The 22,220-nt window shown below is 42.1% G+C and overlaps 1 protein-coding gene across 4 annotated transcripts in view; it reads left to right on the top strand.

Moving 5' to 3' along the window:
* The window catches only part of ADCY2 (adenylate cyclase 2), a 456,786-nt gene that overhangs the window by 297,615 nt on the left and 136,951 nt on the right, over window positions 1–22,220 (top strand). For all 4 annotated transcript variants that reach the window (XM_055554954.1, XM_055554956.1, XM_055554955.1 and 1 more), the window contains 3 exons: window positions 11,212–11,360; window positions 14,287–14,398; window positions 20,855–20,982. In XM_055554954.1, coding sequence (XP_055410929.1) covers window positions 11,212–11,360; window positions 14,287–14,398; window positions 20,855–20,982 — 389 coding nt within the window. The remainder of the gene's footprint in view (window positions 1–11,211; window positions 11,361–14,286; window positions 14,399–20,854; window positions 20,983–22,220) is intronic.

Raw genomic sequence — 22,220 nt, 5'->3', positions numbered from 1 at the left:
TATACCTATCAGTTCAGTTCAGTTCAGTCTCTCAGTCGTGTCTGACTCTTTGCGACCCCATGGACTAAAGCACACCAGGTATGTGTTTAACTAAATCATTTTGCTGTACAGTAGAAACTAATGCAACTTGTAAATCAACTATACTTCAATAAAATAAACAAAAGAACATAGCAACTGCATTCAAGTAGTTCTGGCATTTCCTGGAAGAATAGGAAATGCATTTCCATGTAAAAGAGAGGTCTGTTCTTCAATTAACAATTCTGAGTGTCCCAAACATGAACTTTCAGAGCTTTATCTGAGACCAGACTTACTAGCAACATTGAAGGGACTGGGCTCCCCTGCAGAGCTCCACAGCCTCCAGTCTCCCCCTCACCTCTCCCCACCTCTCTTACATGCGCATGTCTCATACACTCGAACATCCATCCTTAGACCGAGCTGCCTCCTCCAGACTAGCATCTCGAGCTGCGGAGGGATTAAACTGAGTGAACCCACCGTCTCACCACCATCAAGGAGGAGCCAGACCTGTACCCCAGCAGACACACTCCCATGCTCTCTCAGTCCTTTTCATGGTTGATGTTATGAACATCACTGTGTGACACAGAGCTGCCAACATTCTTAAGTGTGGGAGCGCTTGTCAGCCTGATGAAAGCCCGGTGCTTTGCATCGGGTGAGAACAAGCACTTTGGAGAACAGGAACAGTTAGCCTGTAATATGACGCCTGCAGCCAGTAGAATGGGTGAATTCTCACAACTTCAGCCTTTCCTTGCTGCTGCTGCTAAGTCGCTTCAGTCGTGTCCGACTCTGTGCGACCCCATAGACGGAAGCCCACCAGGCTCCCCCATCCCTGGGATTCTCCAGGCAAGAACACTGGAGTGGGTTGCCATTTCCTTCTCCAATGTATGAAACTGAAGTTGCTCAGTCGTGTCCGACTCCCAGAGACCCTATGGACTGCAGCCTACCAGGCTCCTCCGTCCGTGGGATTTTCCAGGCAAGAGTACTGGAGTGGGGTGCCGTTGCCTTCTCTGCAGCCTTTCTTTAGGGGGAGAAATATCTTTTAGAGAAGTGTTCCCTGGTTTTTATAACTGAAGAGAAGCATCTGATCCTAGATGGGGAAGTTCCTGCCCTGGGTAATTCCTACCCCACTTAATACAACTCCAAGCTGCCTCTGTTCAAAGAATTAAAGAAATTTCAGTGAAATTGCCCCAAGTCAGAATAGCCGTGAAAATCATGTGCACGCAAGGACCGAGCACATGGGTTGGTGTGCACGCCCTTCAGTGTTGCATCCGTCCAAAGAGCTCGGACAGCTGTGGCACAAATCAACCCCAGCTTGAAGGAGCAGACAATGATAATGCCAAAGAGACCTTGTATTTGTCCAGTACAGATGAGCTTCCATTTTGCATCTTACATGCAACTCAGGCTCAGAGCAGCCTCTCGCTGGGACAGTGCTGTCCCCAGAGCAATTGGAAATGAAATGGTAAGCCCCACACTGGCTCTTAGAGCTTGTGCTCAGAAGAAGCACACATCACGCCCTTCACAGGTCACTGGTCAGACCAAGCCATGTGGCCAAGCTTATGGTCAGAGGAGCAAGAAAAGAAAGGGCCAACACGTATTTCAGAACAGCGATTGAGTGCCTGTGACTGTTGTGTGTATATAGCTACATTGTTATCTGGTCATCTGTGGCATACAGTTTCATCCACGGATTGCACTTGGATGTTACGGTATTCCATTTTACTCCCTGCAATATTTAGCATTTTATCAACTGGGGGAGTTTTGCAGAAACTGACACCGCTGGCATTAATATGTCTCCAGTCAATAATGCATTTAATATAGTTGATCTCACATATTTGTCTCTATCTTCTTATCCTCTCCTCTGTCAGCATCTCCATCTTTCCTTCTTCTCAGAAGAAATCACCTAGCCCCCTGTACACCCTGAGTTTCTCTTTTCCCCAGAATCCAGGAAAGGGGTCAGTCTTCACACAGTGTCTCTGCATTTTCTTCAATCAGCTTTGCCTATTTCAGGCTGGAGGGTGTTCCTTGCATATAGGCAGATGACCTTGAAGGGGCAAATCAGACCAGAGTCATTGTTAATCTGGAGCATTTACTTTTTCACTTTTTAGTATGTGGGTGTGGAGGTCTGTTTGCATGATGAGCTCCCCTTTGTGTGTTTTCATAGCCCTGGTGTTGAGCTGTGTCATCTCGGGCCTCATGGGAACAGCGGCCTTGAGAGACACATGTGAAACTCATAGACCATCCTGCCATCTTGCTGTGGGTGCCCGTGTGTCCTGCTGCCTGGTCGGGGAACAGAGCTGTGCCTCTTATCTCAGGACCTCCATAGTCTCCCACCCAAGGATTGAAGGCTTTCTACATTATGAACGGTGTTTCTTCCACTGAAAATGTTAGTTGTTCAGTCACGTCTGACTCTTTGCGACCCTTTGGACTGTAGCATGCTAGGCTCCTCGGTCCATGGGATTCTCCAGGCAAGAACACTGGAGTGGGTTGCCATTCCCTTCTCCAGGGGATCTTCCTGACCCAGGAATCAAACCCTGGTCTCCTGCATTGCAGGCAGATTCTTTACTGTCTGAGCCACCAGGAAGACCCCCCCTAGAGGCTCCGTATTAAAGAATTAAATTGATGGTTAGCAGTTTGAATTTAAAAGTATCAATTTACTGCCACCTGTGACTGAAAACACTATAACTTGACTTTAGCCTTGTGTTCTCTAACTCCTCCTGGCTGGAGAGTAATCACATGTAAGTGATCATTTCTTTCCTTCCATCTTTTGTTACTGATGTGCTCTGTAAAAGCACCCCAACTGTCTTAATCCTTCTGCTGAGCTTACATATTAGCCAGTAGGATGAGAAATCAGTGACCATGAAGTTGGAAGATGCAAGTTTCATCAGGTCTTGACTCCCTAGTGAGTACCACCTCCCTCTACCCGCTCTGAGACAACGTTTTATCTATTTTGCCTGCCCCCCCCCACACTTTTTGGTCAAAAGTGTTTAAATTTAAATAGAATTTAATATAGCCAGGGTTTATAAAATGAGACAATATAGGAATGCAACGAAAGGCCTTGAAGGTTTTGTAAAAGGAAACAGTGACTTGTCAAAGTGCATATTGATTTTCATCTGCTCAAAGCATTTCGGCCTCCCTACACTGTGTAACAAGCAAGCTGACTTGCCCTCTGCACACAAACGCTGGCCGTTCACACGGCACACCATAGCCCCTCACCATTCTCCGTCCTCTTGCAGTTCAGTGAAGTGACCCTTCACGGAAGGGTTTCTTTATCAAGAGGCCTCTCCTTTCCCACATTGCTTCTTAACTGTCTTGGCTGTGGTCTGAGGTTGTGAGTACTCGCCTCCTTTCCTTTGTGTTTGAGTCTGAAACAGTAAGAGGCAAATTCTAGGAAAAAAACCTCTTGTGGTTCCATAAAATTCTAGGAATTTACAGGGACCTGCAGACCTTCAACTTACCAAGTCTAACAGATATTTTTTTAAACAACTAAATTGAGGCTCCCAAGGCTGGAGGGATTTAACTGAGGTCATGTAGGTCATGGTAGAGAAAGAACAGGAGCTCAGATCTACTCAGACTTGGATCCTGTCTCTACTAGGCAGTGCTGGATTTCGTCATGCATAAATATGACAACTGATTTTATTGTAAAAATCAAAGTTAGATAAAGCAAGACCTTTCAAATAATAAGTATTAAATGTGTTCTGATTGATTCCTGTGAAGCAAGATTCCTAAGGCTGGACTGAAGAGAAATGAACTAAATTGAATAGCAAGAAATAGCAGTAATGGCAGCTGTTACTACACCTTAGTATATACCTAGACAGAGTATTACAAAGCAGACACATCACTTTGCTGACAAAGGTCCGTCTAGTCAAAGCTGTGGTTTTTGCAGTAGTCATGTACGGATGTGTGAGATGGACCATAAGAAAGGCTGAGCACCAGAGAAGTGATGCTTTCAAATTGTAGTGCTGGAGAAGACTCTTGAAAGTCCTTTGGACTCCAAGGTGATCAAACTAGTCAATCCTAAAGGAAATCAGTCCTGAATATTCATTAAGGACTGATGCTGAAGCTGAAACTCCGATCCTTTGGCCACCTGATGCAGAGAGTTTCCATGGTGTTGCAGAGTCAGACTTGACTTAGCAACTGAACAAAAACTATACCTTAACTTCAGAAGTGTGCAGGTGAGAGAGGTTGGTGGCAATAATGGAGGGTTTTTCACTGAGACTTGCACACATGAAGCTGGCTGCAAGAGAAGGTATATCTGGGGGAAATACTGACACAGATACACGTCCCTGGTGGCTGCTTTCCAAGTACAGAGGCTTCAGTGTTTGATTCTAAATGGATACCTGATCCTTTCATGCTACAGTTCAGTATTAAATGGCAGCACATCAGCATATCTCTTCAGTACCTCTTGTAACACAGTAGCTGCTTAGGGATCTGGTGTCTGTTTATGCCAGTGACTACTTTCTGTTGGGAAGAGAAAATTTGTAACTTATTCCTTCAACGAAAGGAATGAATACAATACAAGGATTAATATACTGAATTAGTTTGCCATCCTGAGTTAACTGAATGGCATTTAATATAAGAACTAGATAGAAATAAGAATTTTGAAAGAGGAAAAAAATTTTGATCCTTATGAAAGAGCAAGTCCTTGTCATCCTCCTTTCCAAAAACGCAGCAGTTTTAAACATTTATCACATGCATGGTTTAAAGAAGAAACAGGATATAATGTACATCAATATATGATAGCTCAGAATTTAAGCATACATCATCTTTGCTAAAATTGGATTTTCCTGTCAACTGAAATAATCTCAAAAATGGCATAAAAAAGTAAAGTTAAATATCTGCTTTGTTTCATTATGTTACAAACAATTTGGAGTTGGAGAGTGTCTTGAATTTTGATCAATAGTACATTGAAATTTACAAACTGTAGCTTTCTACGCGGCACAATTTAAAAGAACACATTCTCAGAAAAAAATATGAATTTAATGAATATTAATTAGAGGCTTAATAAAAAGATGTGTTAAAATGAAACTCTCAAACTATGTCTGACCTATTCACTGGATAATCTTTGAGTAGGCTGGAATTAGCCAAATTCTCTGTCACTCGACAGTCTTTTCTAAAAGAGAAAGAAATAGTGATGGTGTGCATCAATCAGTTCTGTGACGACTTGATTTTCCAAAAATCCCCTTAAGGAGTTTCTCCAGTGTATTTGGAGATAATGTAGCTAAGTCATATCTGGCATATTAAGCACTTAAGTTTGTGTGTTGCTTTCAGATAATTTGGCAGGGCACACAGCTACATTATCAAAAAGCTGAAATATTAATGGAAATATTAACCTTGTCAGATTATGAGTTGAGTTGAAATTTATCATGTATGCCATAATATTGGGCTTTCCTTTCAGAGCACAGCACTTTATAAGGGAAGAAAGACGTATTTAAAAGTGACTTGATTCAGAATGTTCAAGTACAGACTTTCATTTAAGGCTTACCCCTTTATCCAATGCCGTGATGACCAAGAGGATGTGTGCAGACCCCAGAACATGAATTGCTGTCCATCAGGGGCACCAGAATCACGTGATAATTGAGAAGACTTGGGTTCTTTTCTTTTTTACTTGTAGGCTGTTACCAACATCTTTATTCCACTCTAACTTCACAAATATTCTTTAACACACACACACAAAGAAAAATTTAGTTTATACAACATATGGAGTTGATTTCCTGTATTTTTCAAACTACCTATAAAAAGCCAGTCATCTGTCTACATGTGGGACTAAATTAAAGTCCATTATTTACATTTGGTCATTAAATGAAGCTATGGGCATGAAGGAGAATTACTTTATTTAATTCATCTTTTTTGTTCATGGAATCTGTCCTTAGGGAAGGCTGGCTCTGTGGTCTTGGGGGTTTGCATGTGTGCTAAATTGCTTCAGTCGTGTCCAACTCTGTGTGACCCTATAGACTATAGCCTACCAGGCTCTTCTGTCCATGGGACTCTCCAGGCAAGAATACTGGGGTGGGTTGCCATGTCCTCCTCCAGGGGATCTTCCCAACCCAGGGATCGAACTTGTGACTCCTGCATCTCCTGCATTTCAGGCAGACTCTACCACTGAGCCATCTGGGAAGCCCCTTGGGGTTTAGTTTCTGCCTACAAAATGTAGGCAGAAAACAGAAAAAAAAAGTGAAAAAAGTGAAGCCACTCAGTCGTATCCAACTCTTTGCAACCCCATGGACTGTAGCCTACCAGGGTCCTCCATCCATGGGATTCTCCAGGCAAGAATACTGGAGTGGGTTGCCATTTCCTTCTCCAGGAGATCTTCCTGACCCAGGGATTGAACCCGGGTCTCCCACATTGTAGGCAGATCCTTTACCATCTGAGCCACTAGGAAGTCCTGGTGGAAATGAAGTCCAGACAGAAAACAAAGGTGCTTGCAAAAGTCTCAGTTAGGTTTACCCTGAGCAAGACTCAGACGAGGATGTGAGTTTGGACATTTAGTTGGATGTGGTTTCAGGTGGTCGAGTGAGGGAGTGGATCAGGGAGGATCCAGCTCCAGCTATTGAAAGGGGTAGCTGGCAACGGGGGCTCAATCCATCTGGAGACCCTCGGAGGGAAGAGTAGAAGATGCTCAGATCTGCCCACCAAGGGATGTGGATGTGGGAGCTGAGATATTTATCCACCAATCACTTCCTCATTGGTTGAGGCACAGGAAACTGTAGATTTAGAAAGGACCAGGCTGCAGGCGACCTCCAAGGAATGGAGAGGGAATATGGTTAGGATGCCAACAATATAGGCTCTGGAACCATGACTGGAAATTAATTTAAACCATGGGAGAATCGACTGATACCTTTAAATTCAACAGAAGACTGTGCTGAGTCCACAGGGACACACAAGTTATCCTCATAAGGTGATAATGCAGAAGGATGTCAACTGAGATTTGCAACCTCGTGCACTTTGGTTTTTCTTAGCCCTTGACTTATCCATCATCCATCAGAAAATACAAAGCTGGTTATAATCTAATTAAGCCGATCACCAGACATCTCTGTAGACACAGATTCCACTGAGATTTCTAAATAGATAGCCTAGACCAGATTTATAATCTATTATATCCTACATGCCAGCATTTCTTGTCACTGTTTTAGAAGTTAACAAATCTGTGTTCAGGGTCTGCTTACTTTATGATAGAGATGCAATGGCATCTCTCACTCAGTATAAGAATTGATGCTTTTGAACTGTGGTGTTGGAGAAGACTGTTGAGAGTCCCTTGGACTGCAAGGAGATCCAACCAGTCCATCCTAAAGGAAATCAGTCCTGAATATTCTTTGGAAGGACTGATGCTGAAGTTGAAACTCCAATCTTTGGCTACCTGATGCAAAGAACTGACTCATTGGAAAAGACTCTGATGCTGGGAAAGATTGAATGCAGGAGGAGAAGAGGACAACAGAATATGAGATGGTTGGATGGTATCACTGACACGATGGACATGAGTTTGAGTAAGCTTCAGGGAAGCCTGGCATGCTGCAGTCCCTGGAGTTGCAAAGAGTCAGACACGACTGAGCGACTGAACTGAACTGACTGACTCAGTAAAGAATCTGCCTGCAATGCAGGAGACTCGAGTTCTATCCCTGGGTCAGGAAGAATCTCTGGAGAAGGTAATGGCAACCCACTCCAGTATACTTGCCTGGAGAATCCCTTGGACAGAGGAGCCTGGCAAGGTCCATTGGATCGCAAAAGAGTTGGACTTGACTGAGCAACCAACACACAGCGACATGCCTCCTTGTCTCCCATCTCATTGTGCCTTAGAGGAGATCAGATGAGTCTTCTGACTTTGTTGACATCAATAACACAGTTTTCTCACTAGATTTTCTCTATTTGTTTAAGTAGATTTTGAACATTATGAATACTTCATACAATTTTGACCTCACATACAATCATCCAATACAGTGATCAGTAAATAGAGAAACAGAGACCATCCCATACAGAGTTACTCAGTACTCACAGTGTGCTCAGTAGCTACCAAAAATGGAGTTGAGTGAAGGCAACGTTAGCATAACTTGGTTCCAAACTTGAAGAAGCAAAGTCTATCATCTAAGTACTTCCTTGGATGTATCACGTATTTTGTGACTTTCAGACTTCCCAAATGTCTAACCATATGGTTGGTCATGGAAGCCAAAATGTAGAAAAAAGAAAGTAAGAGGCAATCACATGTATTTGATGGGTAGGTAGCAAAAGACAAATAAATGATGGAATAGCTCTACTTTGTAGTAAGATTACAAAAGGTAGTAAAGTGCCATTTATTTTAAAAATAAATCCCAGTACCTTTTCATTGGGTTCGGAGATAATAGAGGGATCAAATTTATAGAGACACTAGATCATCAGCCAAATGTTTTGAACTCTCAATTTGCATGTAATAAGGATACAGGTTTTATTCTAAGTTTTAAAATATGGACATCCATTTTTCATGTCATTGGAAAAGACCCTGATGCTGGGAAAAATCGAGGCAGGAGAAGAGGATGACAGAGGATGAGAGGGTTGGATGGCATCAGCGACTCGATGGACATGACTTTGAGCAAGCCCCAGGAGATGGTGCTGAACAGGAAAGCCTGACGTGCTGTAGTCCATGGGGTTGCAAAGAGTCGGACACAACTGAGCAACTGAACAACATTTTTCACATTATTAGTAATTTCTTGGTATTCTGAGTTCCAAGTGGCTCCATTTCTCTGGGGTCACTTGTTCTATTAACAAACCAAAACCTGACTTGATTTCTTCTATTATTGAACTCAGTTATTCTCTATCCTCCTGCTGTTGTTCATCTTGGCCGTTGTCTGCATACTGAGAGGTCTCACAGTTGGACAGGGTTCCTGCTCTTTCAAAATTTTGCTTTAGTCCAAAATTGGAATTCACCTCCTCACCTTTAAGCTAACATGATGCTGTTGTATTGTTAGGTCATTAGTGAAATTTGGAGAATAATGGAAGGAAATTCAAGCTCAGAATAGGGATCAAATCAAAAAGTGACTTCAAGTGGTTGCCGGTGTTTACCAATGGTTTTCCAACCAGGAGACACTTTGAGTGTTCCCTTTCTCCTTTAGTGCGACCTGCTGATGTGAAGATGGAGCTCCTCTCCTATCACCAGAGGCAGTCATTCTTTCTCCCAGTGTCTTTGTCTGCCAGAGACAAAACCCCAAAATAATCAATGCCTTGCTTTGCGGAATAGTCAAATTTCCCTTTGGGTGAATATTGCTGACCCAGATCTTGCCCAGGTCTGGTACTGATGACCAAGAAGGTCATTAATCTGATCTTAAAACATAAGCCCTGCCTACCCAGGTCTCTATAAGCAGTACCAATGATGAACACAGGTTTTGAGATGAGATTTCTGTTTATTGTGCCCCAGACAAAATGTACTGCAGGGCATTCATTCATTCAGCAAATAACTACAGAGAAAATGCTACTTTCCAGAAACTCCTCTAGGAGTTGAGAAATCAAACAAAAAAAAGCCCCCCACTTAACTACCGTTCACATCACCCGTCTCTATGAGTGCAAGGAACCATATACGGGGTTATGTTGCCAATGTCCATAGTAAAATCTAGTGATATTGCTACCCCTCCAAAAAAAATTTTTTTTCTAAAAAATATGGGGACCTCTCAATCCTTTTCCCCTAAGACTGAAATATCTACACTCTTTTTCTGATATTGATATAGCACACAAAGAGAGCTCCTGGAAGCATGTGGTACATGGCAGGGGCTCCTGCTCTGTTAGTTCCCCTCTGTTTTCCAAGGTATGTGGATTCCTCTAAACACCAGCCTGTCCTAGTCTCATCTGACAGATGTGCTATTAGGGACACTGTCTCCTTCATCTTTGCATTTATCATTAGTGCTCATCAAGAGTCTGGCATTCAGTGGGTAGTGATGGATGTTTCCTGATTGGGTGAATGAAGGAAGGAGAGAACAGATGATCAACACTCTGATATGCCAGTTCCTGGAGAGACGCCTCCGACCACACACTGAGGCCCCACACAGGCCCACATGGAGTCTCCTGTTGACTTTGCATCTGTGTTTTCCTGGAGCAGGCTGGGGATAGGCTGTGGTGAGGGCCATTTCATCTTCATCAAGATGTACTTCTGGCCTCCCCTCTGCTCCATCATGAAAGTTCCCCAAAGTTCCAAACTGATGTGCTCTGTGGGTGGATCCAGGGGACAAACATGTGGACCAGTGAATCTGGGGGCAAAGCCCACTTTCCCCCACCCTCCTCTACTCTCTCACTACTTTGTCCAAAAAGAAATTTTTTAGAGAGAAAATGTGGAAGAAGAGAAAATCTTTTGCTCTACAGATGCTCATTTATATACACTGAATATCACTAGCTAAATCCACAATACCTGAGGAATATATGGTGTTTTCTATAATAGATTTATGTTTAAAGTACTCTAGAGTAAATACCAACTTTCAAAGATTGACCTTCTGTGATACTAATTCGCAAAAAAAAAAAAAATTACAATTTCCTTAAAGGGAATGAAAAAGTGCCATTCTAAGCATAATAAATGCATATTAACATAGTATAATATTGCATGCTATCATGTACAGGATTTACTGAATTTAAAGACTAAAAATGTAAGAAAGGCTCATGTTTTCACTTCTTTGTGACCCACCTATAGTTTCTCATAGATGACATTTTCTCAGAGACTAATATTTCTGACTCTGTTTTTATAATAGTTCAGAATCACGAAAAAGGATTGCACGATCACCACAGAGGAAATGAAATATTTGAAAATGTGTGACTATCTTATTTAGGAAATGTGGAATATTGCTTGACTTTCAAAAGTGCAATATAGCTTGTACTTTATCTTTCAAGCGAACTAGTAGGCGAAAATGAGAGTCTTCTATCTCCGACTGACCACTACTTTCTGGCATCTTCGTATTATTTCCGTTTCACTCCTTTAAAATCACAATAGATAAATAATATCCTTGGGGAAATAACTACGCCTTCCTTTTCTTTGCACACTGCAGAACACATGCTTAGAACTCAATAAATAATCTAATAACACACTCTGACCTTGGAAAATTGGATTTTTTTTAAACATGTATTTCTAGACTCTGTATTTGAACTTGTTAGAGTCCTCAGATTGGCCCCACTCGGGCCCCGTGATGGTTTCGCTCGGCCCTTGCTGTGACCCCGGTGGTGTGACCTCTCTCTGTCTTCTTTCCAACCTGGCTTCAGGAGCGGCTGCTGCTGTCCTTGCTGCCGGCACACATAGCCATGGAGATGAAAGCGGAGATCATCCAGAGGCTGCAGGGCCCCAAAGCCGGCCAGATGGAAAACACCAACAACTTCCACAACCTCTACGTCAAGCGGCACACCAACGTCAGGTACGCAGCGCCGTCCTCCCTCCTCCGCGAGGCTGGGGAGCCCGACGCCACGTGGCGGATGTAGGTCACCGGAAGTCCCCATCTTACAGCATTACGTGCCCTTCAGGGCTGTTCATCTTGGTGCAAAGCATAGTGTCCAGTCCACCTACCTGTGTGTGAGGGCCTCTGTCGTTCAGATGAGAAAACAGGCCCTTCTACTTGTTGCATTTTGGAACCAGCCGTTACAAAGGGGAGAGAAGTGGCCGGTGGTGCCTTCATTCTGGGAACTCTCGGGTCGGATCTTACTGTGTCCCAGGCACCCAGGACTCTGTATGTCAGTAAGATTAGGGAGTTGGTGGGCTCTAGGCACAAGGACTGGTTCCTCAAGATGGGCTTGGCAGGGGCAGGGCTCGAGGAGCTAGCACTTTCCAGGGCGGCTGAGTATCCTGCTGTCCATCAGGAATGCCGTGGGGGCTGGGGTGGGGGCTGGAGGGGGATGTCTCTGGATATGGCCAGTACCCAGCATCATAGGTGATGGCATGCACCCTAATCAAATTACAGTGAAAGTTACAGCTTGTCCAAGAGTGGCAGTCATAGATGCTTCGCAGGGAGCCATTCCTGGAATCTTAGTAACTGGAAAACTAACGAGGGATTGTGGTCAGAAGGGAGGTCGTGTAAGGCCTCTTCTCCTCTGAGCTCTGGACGGGAGCCAAGTGGGCCCTCACTTCAGTCTAGGGTGGGTGCTCCATCTCATGCTCCCCATCGTCTCAGGCCCCTCCAGACGTAGGCACTCTGGTCCTCACCATTCTCCATGCCTACCAATTCTCTGGAGGCCTGTCCTTCTTTCTGTTCCGTTGTGTTACAGTGGTGCTTGCTCTTCTGGCTGGGTTATCTCAGTGAGTAACCTGTGCCTGCCTCATTCATCAGGTTACTCCTCTAGTTGTCAGGGTTACTCGCCCCTCCATTCAACAGTTTATTAACAACAATCACAAGCAAAACTGAAATTCTGTAGCTCATCATCTAGAATCAAAATCGGGCTGTTTGCCCCCAACTCCAGACTTTTTCCATTGCATGTTGCTGCCTTGGATCTGATCACTTCAGGTCAAGGATTTCTGAAATTGATTAATAAGAAAGAAATTTAACTGTAGCTTAAAATAAAAGTGAAAATGTTAGTCACTTAGTCGTGTCCGACTCTGTGAGACCCTATGAACTGTAGCCGGCCAGGCTCCTGGGCCCATGGAGTTCTCCAGGCAAGAATACTGGAGTCGGTTGCCATTCCCTTCTCCAAGGGATCTTCCCGACCCAGGGATCAAAGCCAGGTCTCCCACATTGCAGGTGGATTCTTTACCATCTGAGCCACTAGGGAAGCCCTAACTGTAGCTTGAATGCATTGCTAAGACAGATCTCAATTTGACACATGATTTTAGAAACAGGTGTGGCCCAAGCACACAAAGAGTTAATATACAATAAAAAATGTATATTGAGAGGACGATAACAGAAAAAAGTTGCATATCAATGAGGAATCAGGAGTAAATATTTTTAAGTCCCCATCATTTTTTGGAATAATAGGAAAGAACTATGGGTGTATATGTATATACGTGTGTGTGTGTGTGTGTGTGTGTATAAACACAGAGAGAGAGAACATTCATACATATTAATGAGTGAAATTATTTAAAACACTAGCTTGCCTTTAGGTTTTTAAGCATTTTGCCTACATGATTAAAGAAAAAAAAATTTATAGTATCTGTTAAGTTGTATTTTACTAGAAATTGCTCTTTCTAGCCTTCAGTTCAGTTCAGTCTCTCAGTCATGTCTGACTCTTTGCGACCCCATGAATTGCAGCACGCCAGGCCTCCCTGTCTATCACCAACTCCCAGAGTTCACTCAGACTCACGTCCATCGAGTCAGTGATGCCATCCAGCCATCTCATCCTCTGTCATCCCCTTCTCCTCCTTCCCCCATTCCCTCCCAGCATCAGAGTCTTTTCCAGTGAGTCAACTCTTCACATCAGGTAGTCAAAGTATTGGAGTTTCAGCTTCAGCATCAGTCCTTTCAATGAACACCCAGGACTGAGCTCCTTTAGGATGGACTGGTTTGATATCCTTGCAGTCCAAGGGACTCCCAAGAATCTTCTCCAACACCACAGTTCAAAAGCATTGATTGTTCGGCGCTCAGCTCACCACCCCTACTGCTCTGTTTTACGGCATTCTACTGTTTGCCTTTATAGTACTTGTTATTGCTGTAACTGGATATTAGTTGGCATCCTTCCTTGTTTAATGCTTCCCCCAAACTCAGCTCTGAGCTTTAGGAAGATGCATCTCCTTTCCTGGAAGATAGTAAAGAACCCCAAATTTTGTCTTTCAATCAGAATTTATTGATGTCTTTCAATCAGGATTTAACTTTTATGATTTTGCTTCTTCTACTTAGGAATACTTACAATATAAAATCACATACACGTGTACACCCGTGGCAGATTCATGTTGATGTATGGCAAAACCAATACAATATTGTAAAGTAATTAGCCTCCAATTAAAATCAATAAATTTTAAAAATAAATAAATAAAATCACGTAACAGTTCAAACAGAAGCATACTCCTTTGATATCAGAATTATGACACTGTAATGAACTGTCAGGAAGAAGACCACATAAGCCAGAATGGGAAGGAGAGGCTGGCCCTGAGAGGAGAAATGTTGTCAGTAAGAATGGACTAGAATAGAGAAAGTGTATCACATGGCTTTCTTCCCTGATCTTAATTATAAAAATGTAACATCAAAAAAATTAATGGGAAAGTTTAGCAACATGTTTATGTATTCCATACCCAGGGGAATGATGTTTTGCAAAAATGTAAAGCGTAAGAAATCATCCTCTTTTAATGGGAAAGACTACCATTGCTTTCTTACCGAATATAAACTTGCAAATATGGCATGCACTGGTTTGTTCCCACAGTATCCTCTATGCGGACATTGTTGGGTTCACCCGTCTGGCCAGTGACTGCTCCCCTGGAGAGCTCGTCCACATGCTGAATGAACTCTTTGGAAAGTTCGATCAAATTGCAAAGGTGAGTATTAGTGATTGCTTTCTATTTTGAGGATATATAAAATTGGAGCTTCCCTTTTCTTGATCCTTACCAGGTTTTTGCCTCTTCATAAAAGCATCCTTTAGGAATCTTATTTATAGATTTGTTGGATTTATTTGCCATTGATAAGTCTCAGACCTACATTGGGAAAGAGAAATGCTGTGGCATATAATTAGCATATGCTTTCATTTATTTTTAAGACTCTGGCTTATATATAATTCAGCACACATACAATAAATGCATTCAAGATAACGAGACTTGATTTGCATATCTCTCTGCACTGTGCTGTTCTTAGCTTCTCTTTTTAGGCATTTTGATGTTGATGAGTTGGAAACGTAATTTCCTCTCCAGTTGTAACCTTTACATATTCACAGTGTTAAGCAGCATGCTGGGAAAATCCTGAAGACAGGATGCATCCCTTCTTCCTAAGGCCTTATTTACTGCTGTCTCATTTTCATCCATTGGCCCTTGTGCCACTTGCAGAAATGTAAGCTCAGTATTCACCATTCATATGCTTATTTGTGGGGATTTTCATAGAGAAGAAATGATGACAGCTGATTTAAAACCATACCAGACCTCACTCCAGACTTATTTATTGGAACAATTAAGATTTCTGGTGGGAATATTGGTGTTTTTTCTTGCTGGCTGGCCCTCTATTTCTGTCTCATAAAATGTTCCTGGCCTTAATTTTTGTCTTTGAGTGGTTCCCAACAAAAATCCTTTATTGTGCTTATCAAAATGTATTTTTTTACATTAGGAAGAGTTAGTTCTAAGTTTAGTTCATGGTGAAATTTCCCTCACACTTAAACAATAGAGAACATTCCAGCCAAGCTCCTAGGCACAAATCTGGCTTTCAGATGTTCACAGAGTCACTCCTGGGGCAAGCTCCCCATGAGATTCCTTATGTTGCCCAACTGACCATGACAAATCTCACTGGGGATTCTAAAAAATTCACTGAGAGTACAGCTCTGTTTCCTTCCTTTAACGAATCAAAGGAAAAGGTTGAGTTGGGGTTGAAAGGGCTCATCTTTAGGAAAAAAAAAAAAAAAGAAAACAATGTCTTGACTATATTCTCCATGAAGGAGCAGCCAGTTGTCTATGTTGCCAATTATTGGTTCCTTGTGACCTAAGGGGGGAAGAGGAAATACTTGTCAATAAATGATTATTAAACCAAATAAAAACATAGAGAGATTATCTGTTAAAAAATAATATCTTAAAAGTTTGAGTTAATAAAAGGTCATTTCTGCTGCACTGCCTGGTGACATGTCAGGAAGAAACTTTCCAACCTTGGCCAGTGACACAAGGCTCTGGTGCTCTGATGGCATTTTCCCTGCATGCAAGGCTGTGTCCAAATTACTTCTCTTTAAAAGGACACCAATCATACTGGATTAGGGGCCCACCCTACTCCTGTATGGAGGAGGAAATGGTAACTCACTCCAGTATTCTTGCCTGGAAAATTCCATGGACAGAGGAGGCTGGTGGGCTACAGTCTATGGGGTCACAGTGAGCAAGAAACACTTTCTACTCCGGTATGACCTTATCTTAACTAATTACATTTACAATAACCCTCAGTTCAGTTCAGTCACTCAGTCGTGTCCGACTCTTTGCGACCCCATGAATCACAGCACGCCAGGCCTCCCTGTCCATCACCAACTTCCAGAGTTCACTCAGACTCACGTCCATCGAGTCAGTGATGCCATCCAGCCATCTCATCCTCTGTCGTCCCCTTCTCCTCCTGCCCCCAATCCCTCCCAGCATCAGAGTCTTTTCCAATGAGTCAACTCTTCACATGAGGTAGCCAAAGTACTGGAGTTTCAGCTTTAGCATCAGTCCTTCCAAAGAAATCCCAGGGTGGATCTCCTTCAGAATGGACTGGTTGGATCTCCTTGCAGTCCAAGGGACTCTCAAGAGTCTTCTCCAACACCACAGTTCAAAAGCATCAATTCTTCGGCACTCAGCTTTCTTCACAGTCCGACTCACATCCATACATGACCACTGGAAAAACCATAGCCTTGACTAGACGGACCTTTGTTGGCAAAGTAATGTCTCTGCTTTTGAATATGCTATCTGGGTTGGTCATAACTTTTCTTCTAAGGAGTAAGCGTCTTTTAATTCCATGGCTGCACTACTGCCAAATAAAGTCACATTTACAGGTACCAGGGGTTAGGGTTTCAACATATGGATTTGAGGAGGACAGAGTTTATATCACATAGAAGAGGTAATTGGTATGATTTCCTGCTCCTGTCTGATGATCATAACAAAGGAATGTCCAGGCAATATCAGTCTGGACTAGGATAGCTTGGTCCATGCATTGTTGGTCACAGGGGCAGTGTGCTTTGGATATCAGTTCATGTTTCATAGTTGAGATCATGGAGTCAGACAGCCTTGTAAGCAAACAGCTCAGTCCATTGAGTGAATGCTATGAAAAGCACAGTAGTTTACATTAAGGAACTCAACATCATTGCTCATTCACTGTGATATTTTATCCACTTTAATGAGGTATAGTTGGCATACAAAAAGCTGTACATATTTAATATACATGCAACTTATTGAACTTTAGGGATACACCCTTGAAACCATCACTACAATCTATGCCATAAACATCTATTACCTACAGATCTTCACTTTGCCCTTTTAATGTATTATTATTATCATTATCATCATTGTATTATTATTTTGTGATTAAATACTTAACATCTACCTTTGCAGCCTGTGGTTAGGTATACAGTATAGTATTATTAGCTATAGACACTGTGCTGTCCAGTAGATCTCTAGGACTTACTCATCATGCGTAACTGGAACTTTTACTTTGACCTTTTCCTTTGACCATCACCTCCCCATTTTCCCCCTCTCCCAGGCCTGGAAACCAGCATTCCACACTCGGTTTCTGTGTTTGACAATGAGGTTCCTCATATAAGTGGTACCATGTGACGTTTGCCATTCTGCATCTGGCCTGTTTCGCTTTGTTGTTGTTGTTCAGTCGCTCAGTCGTGTCCAACTTTTTGCGACCTCATGGACGACAGCACACCAGGCTTCCCTGTCCATCACCACCTCCTAGAGTTTGCTCAAACTCATGTCCGTTGAGTCAGTGATGCCATCCAACCATCTCATCCTTTGTCATCCCCTTCTCCTTCCTTCAATCTTTCCCAGCATCAGGGTCTTTTCTAATGAGTTGGCTCTTTGCATCAGGTGGCCAAAGTACTGGAGTTTCAGCTTCAGCATCAGTCCTTCCAATAAATATTCACGACTAATTTCCTTTAGGATTGACTGGTTTGATCGCCTTGCAGCCCAAGGGACTCTCAAGAGTCTTCTCCAACACCACAGTTCAAAACCTCAAAGAAGGCTGACGGCTGAAGAATTTATTTCAATTAACAAATCAAATTCAACAGCATATTAAAAAAAATCATATACTATGACCAAATGGGATTTATCTCTAGGATGCAAGTTGGATGGCATAGCAAATCAATTGATGAGATATATATATAGATATATATATATAGATATATATAGATATATACTGCATTAAAATAATGAAGGATAAAAAACACATGCTCATCTCAATCAATTGCAGAAAAAGCATTTGACAAAACTGAACACCCTTTTATGATTAAAAACTCTCAACTAATAAGAAGGAACTCAGCTCAACACAATAAAGCTATATATGAAAAGCCCACCATGAACATCATATTCAGCAGTGAAAAACTGAAAGCTTTTCTTCTAAGACTGGGGAGAGGACAAGGACACTTGCTCTATCCAGTTCATTTCAACATAGTGCTGGAAGTTCTTGACACAGGACTTAGGCAAGAAAAAGAAATGCATTCAAGTCAAAAAAGTAGTAAAATTATTACTTTTGGCATATGATATGACCTTATATGTAGAAAACTTTAGAGTCCACAAAAATTTGTTGTTGGTGGTGGTTGGTGGTTTAGTTGTGAAGTCATGTCTGACTCTTGCAACCCCATGGACTGTATGTAGCCCACCAGGCTCCTCTGTCCATGGGATTCTCCAGGCAAGAATACTGGAGTGGGTTCCCATTTCCTTCTCCAGGAGATCTTCCCAACACTGGGCTTGAACCCGGGTCTCTTGCCTTGCAGGCAGATTCTTTACCAACTGAGCTACGAGGGAAGCATAAAAATCTGTTAGTACTAATAAACTCAGTAAAGTTGCAGGATACAAAATATGTGTACAATAATCTGTTGTGTTTCTATACACTAACAATGAAGTATCTCAAAAGAAAATCAAGGAAACAATTCCATGTACATTATTATCAAAAAGAATGAAAAACTTAGGGATAAACTTAACTAAACAGACTGTGTACTCAGTCGTGTCTGATTCTTTGCGACCCCATCAACTGTAGCCCATAAGGCTCCTCTGGCCATGGGATTTTTACCAGCAAGAATACTGGAGTGGGTTGTCATTGCCTACTCCAGGGAATCTTCCTGACCCAGGGATCAAACCGACGTCTTCTACGTCTCCTGCATTGGCAGGCAATTCTTTACCACTGCACCACCTGAGAAGCCCTAACTAAGCAAGTGAATGACTTATACACCAAAAACTATAAAACATTGATGAAAGAAATATAAATAGATACAAATAAGTAGGAAGATATTCCATATTCATGGATTGGAAGAATTAATGTTGTTAAAATAATACCCAAAGCTATCTACAGATTCAATGCAATCCCGATCAAAATCCCAATGCGGTTTTTACAGAAATAGAAAAAAATCAATCCTGAAATTTATATAGAATCACAAGAGACCACAGATATCCAAAGCAATTTTGAGCAAGAAGAACGAAGCTAGAGGCTTCATAATTCCTGATTTCAAAATATCTTCCAGCTACAACAATTCAAACCAGTAGGATACTAAGAACAGACATATAGAGCAACAGAACACAATAGAGAGACCAGAAATAATCCCATGCAACTGGTCTTTGATAAGGCTGCCAAGAATTCACTTTATTAATCTTACTGTTTCTAAACTCAGAATACATATTTCGGAAGTGAAAGTCGCTTAGTCGTGTCTGACTCTTTGCAATCCCATGGACTATACAGTCCATGGAATTCTCTAGGCCAGAATACTGGAGTGGGTAGCCTTTCCCTTCTCCAGGGGATCTTCCCAACCCAGGGATCGAACCCAGGCCTCCCACATTGAGGGCAGGTTCTTTACCAGCTCAGCTACCAGGGAAATCCAAGAATACTGGAATGGGTAGCCTATCCCTTCTCCAGGGGATCTTCCCAACCCAGGAATCGAAGAAGGGTCTCCTGCACTGCAGGCAGATTCTTAACCAACTGTGCTATCAGGGAGGTAAACCTGATTAATAAACAATGTTTTTCCTTTTTATTATATAAAATTGCTATCAAGATTTATTAACACATCCTCTACAGTGCTGTAGATAAGCACAAAAGTACACAAGCTCTCTATGAGACAGGGAAAGAAACATGCAAAAACCTTCAATAAATCTCATGCATGCTTTAAGGACAAAAAGATCTTATGTTCATTTTATTATTTCAAATATTTTCAGTTTATCCATAAGCCTGTGGGTTAAGAAGGGGAAAAAAATCTGTGTTTGGTACTTCTTTATTTATGTATTTAAATTTGAGTGGAGAGTCTATAAGCTAGTTGAAAAGGTTAGAAATGGATGTAGGATTGATTCATATGAATGAAATTGATCTTGATATTGTAATATAAATACAACCCAGCCAAGAAAAATGAGTTTCTCTAACTTGATATTAAAATGGTTTAACCTAAGGGCAGAATTAAGTTTTAAATCACTTGGCAATGTTGAATGGTGGCTCATTATACTGCATTACACTGTAGTGATGTTTATCAAAGCTACATGTCTGCGGGTAAGAACTTGCTTCAGCTTTGAAAGAAGTGAGGAAAACCATGAATGTAGCAGGAAATGACATGCAATTCTAATTCCAGTTGAGTTCTGATCACCATTTTCTATCCTGGAAGATTCTGCTCTGCACAGACGTTTCATTTCACTGTCAGTATTTGAGGATGTTCAGACTATAAAGCATGGCCCTATCTTCACATTTCTCTGCTAAGTGTAATTCATTCCAAAATATTCTCTCAGCCTTCCCCTCCCACCCCTTACCATCATCCTTCCTGCTTTGGCAGAGGGGTGTGTGCGTGAGGGTGGCTCAATCTTGATGGGCAATTAAGGGAAATTGAACTAGTTTACGGCTTCTCAGGTTGGCACGGTGGTAAAGAATACACCTGCCAATGCAGGAGATGCAAGACACAAGGGTTCAATCCGTGGGTCGTGACGATCCCCTGTGGAGGAGGGCATGGCAACCCACTCGAGTATTCTTGCCTGGAGAACCCCATGGACAGAGGAGCCTGGCGGGCTACAGTCCATAGGGTCTCAAAGAGTTGGACATGAGTGAAGCCACAAGCAATGCAGTTGAAATTCTGTGACTTCTTCTTTCAGGAGAATGAATGCATGAGAATAAAAATTTTAGGAGACTGCTACTACTGTGTGTCCGGACTGCCTATATCTCTCCCTAACCATGCCAAGAATTGTGTGAAAATGGGACTGGATATGTGTGAAGCCATAAAGTAAGTGTGATGAGTAGTAAGAGCCTTTTAAACTGCATAATACATTTTCATTGTCGGTCTTACAACTGTTTCTGGTTTTTTGTCTACTGAAACTATATACATGATTGTTCATTTACACAGAAATGGGCAAAGACTCATTTATTGACATGTGAGAACTCAGTCCAGAGTAAGGCTCTGTGTTTTGTATTGTTGTTATTAATCTTATTTTACAGGAACACGGTGTTAGAAATCTATGGGAAGGGGCTGTGTCATTAATTTCAAAGATAATTTCTTTGTAAACAATTGAAAAGTCTCTTCCAATCTTAAGGGACAATTTTGTACTCTTAATGTCTCTCTTGATTTTTGACAAGGACATATAAATTGTAAGAGAGAAAGTAGTTTTTACCACCAGACTGCAATGAAGAGGAGAATCCAGCCTAGAATAACTCCATCTAGTCAAACACACTCAGCTCTGTGAATTTAGTTTCAGTTTTTATCTGCAATAGTTTTTCGCTTTGTATCTATAGTTTCTTTCATTGTAAGATTTGTAGAGAATATTTGCTTGCAAAGAATAATGGTATCATTACAGCTGACAAGTGTAGTGTGAAAATGTGAGCTACAAAGTGAATTTTCACTGCTGATACCGCATACTTCTTTGTAAGTGCCTTCATAGAAGCCCTGATAGTCTTATAAATGATAAAAAGCTCTTGTTTGTTGATTGTTTGATTGAAAACTTTCAGTTTAAGGGTTTTTTGGTAGGGGATTGCCTATTTTGGGTCAAGTGATTTTCTCTTCTCCTCCGCATATTTTTGTTCTAAATGGGATGGGAATTATGTGCTTGATGTTCGAATTCCTGTTCTCAGGGTTGGGGTAACTGGGATGTTAAGTGAGAAAGCAACAAATCAAGTTAGTTGTCGCTGTGTTTAGCCCACTGTGGTATTGGCCGTGGGCTGAAATGGACTGAGAGGTTTGACGGTGGGTTTCCAGTGCTTTCCAGGGAAGGATGCTGACACCTCCAGCCTCAGCAGAGTCCGCGGACCTGAATGTCCAGACCCACTAGCTCAGCAGTGTCGGGGCCGCTACGTGGCAGTCAGGAATGGGCGGGCAGAGACGTAGGGAAGAAAGGAAGGAAGAATCGAGATGGCAGAGGTGGGCAATGTGGCCTCAGCTTGCCACCTGAGATACTTTGTATGGGAATTAGCTGTCCCCCCTGCTTCTCCCCAAAAATAAATCATCTGTCTTCTTGGAGGTATAAGAAA

Source organism: Bubalus kerabau, chromosome 18, assembly GCF_029407905.1.
Source record: "Bubalus kerabau isolate K-KA32 ecotype Philippines breed swamp buffalo chromosome 18, PCC_UOA_SB_1v2, whole genome shotgun sequence".
Taxonomy (NCBI): Eukaryota; Metazoa; Chordata; class Mammalia; order Artiodactyla; family Bovidae; genus Bubalus; species Bubalus kerabau.
The sequence above is the reverse complement of the archived record's forward strand: the minus strand, read 5'-3'. Positions and strand labels throughout refer to the sequence as shown.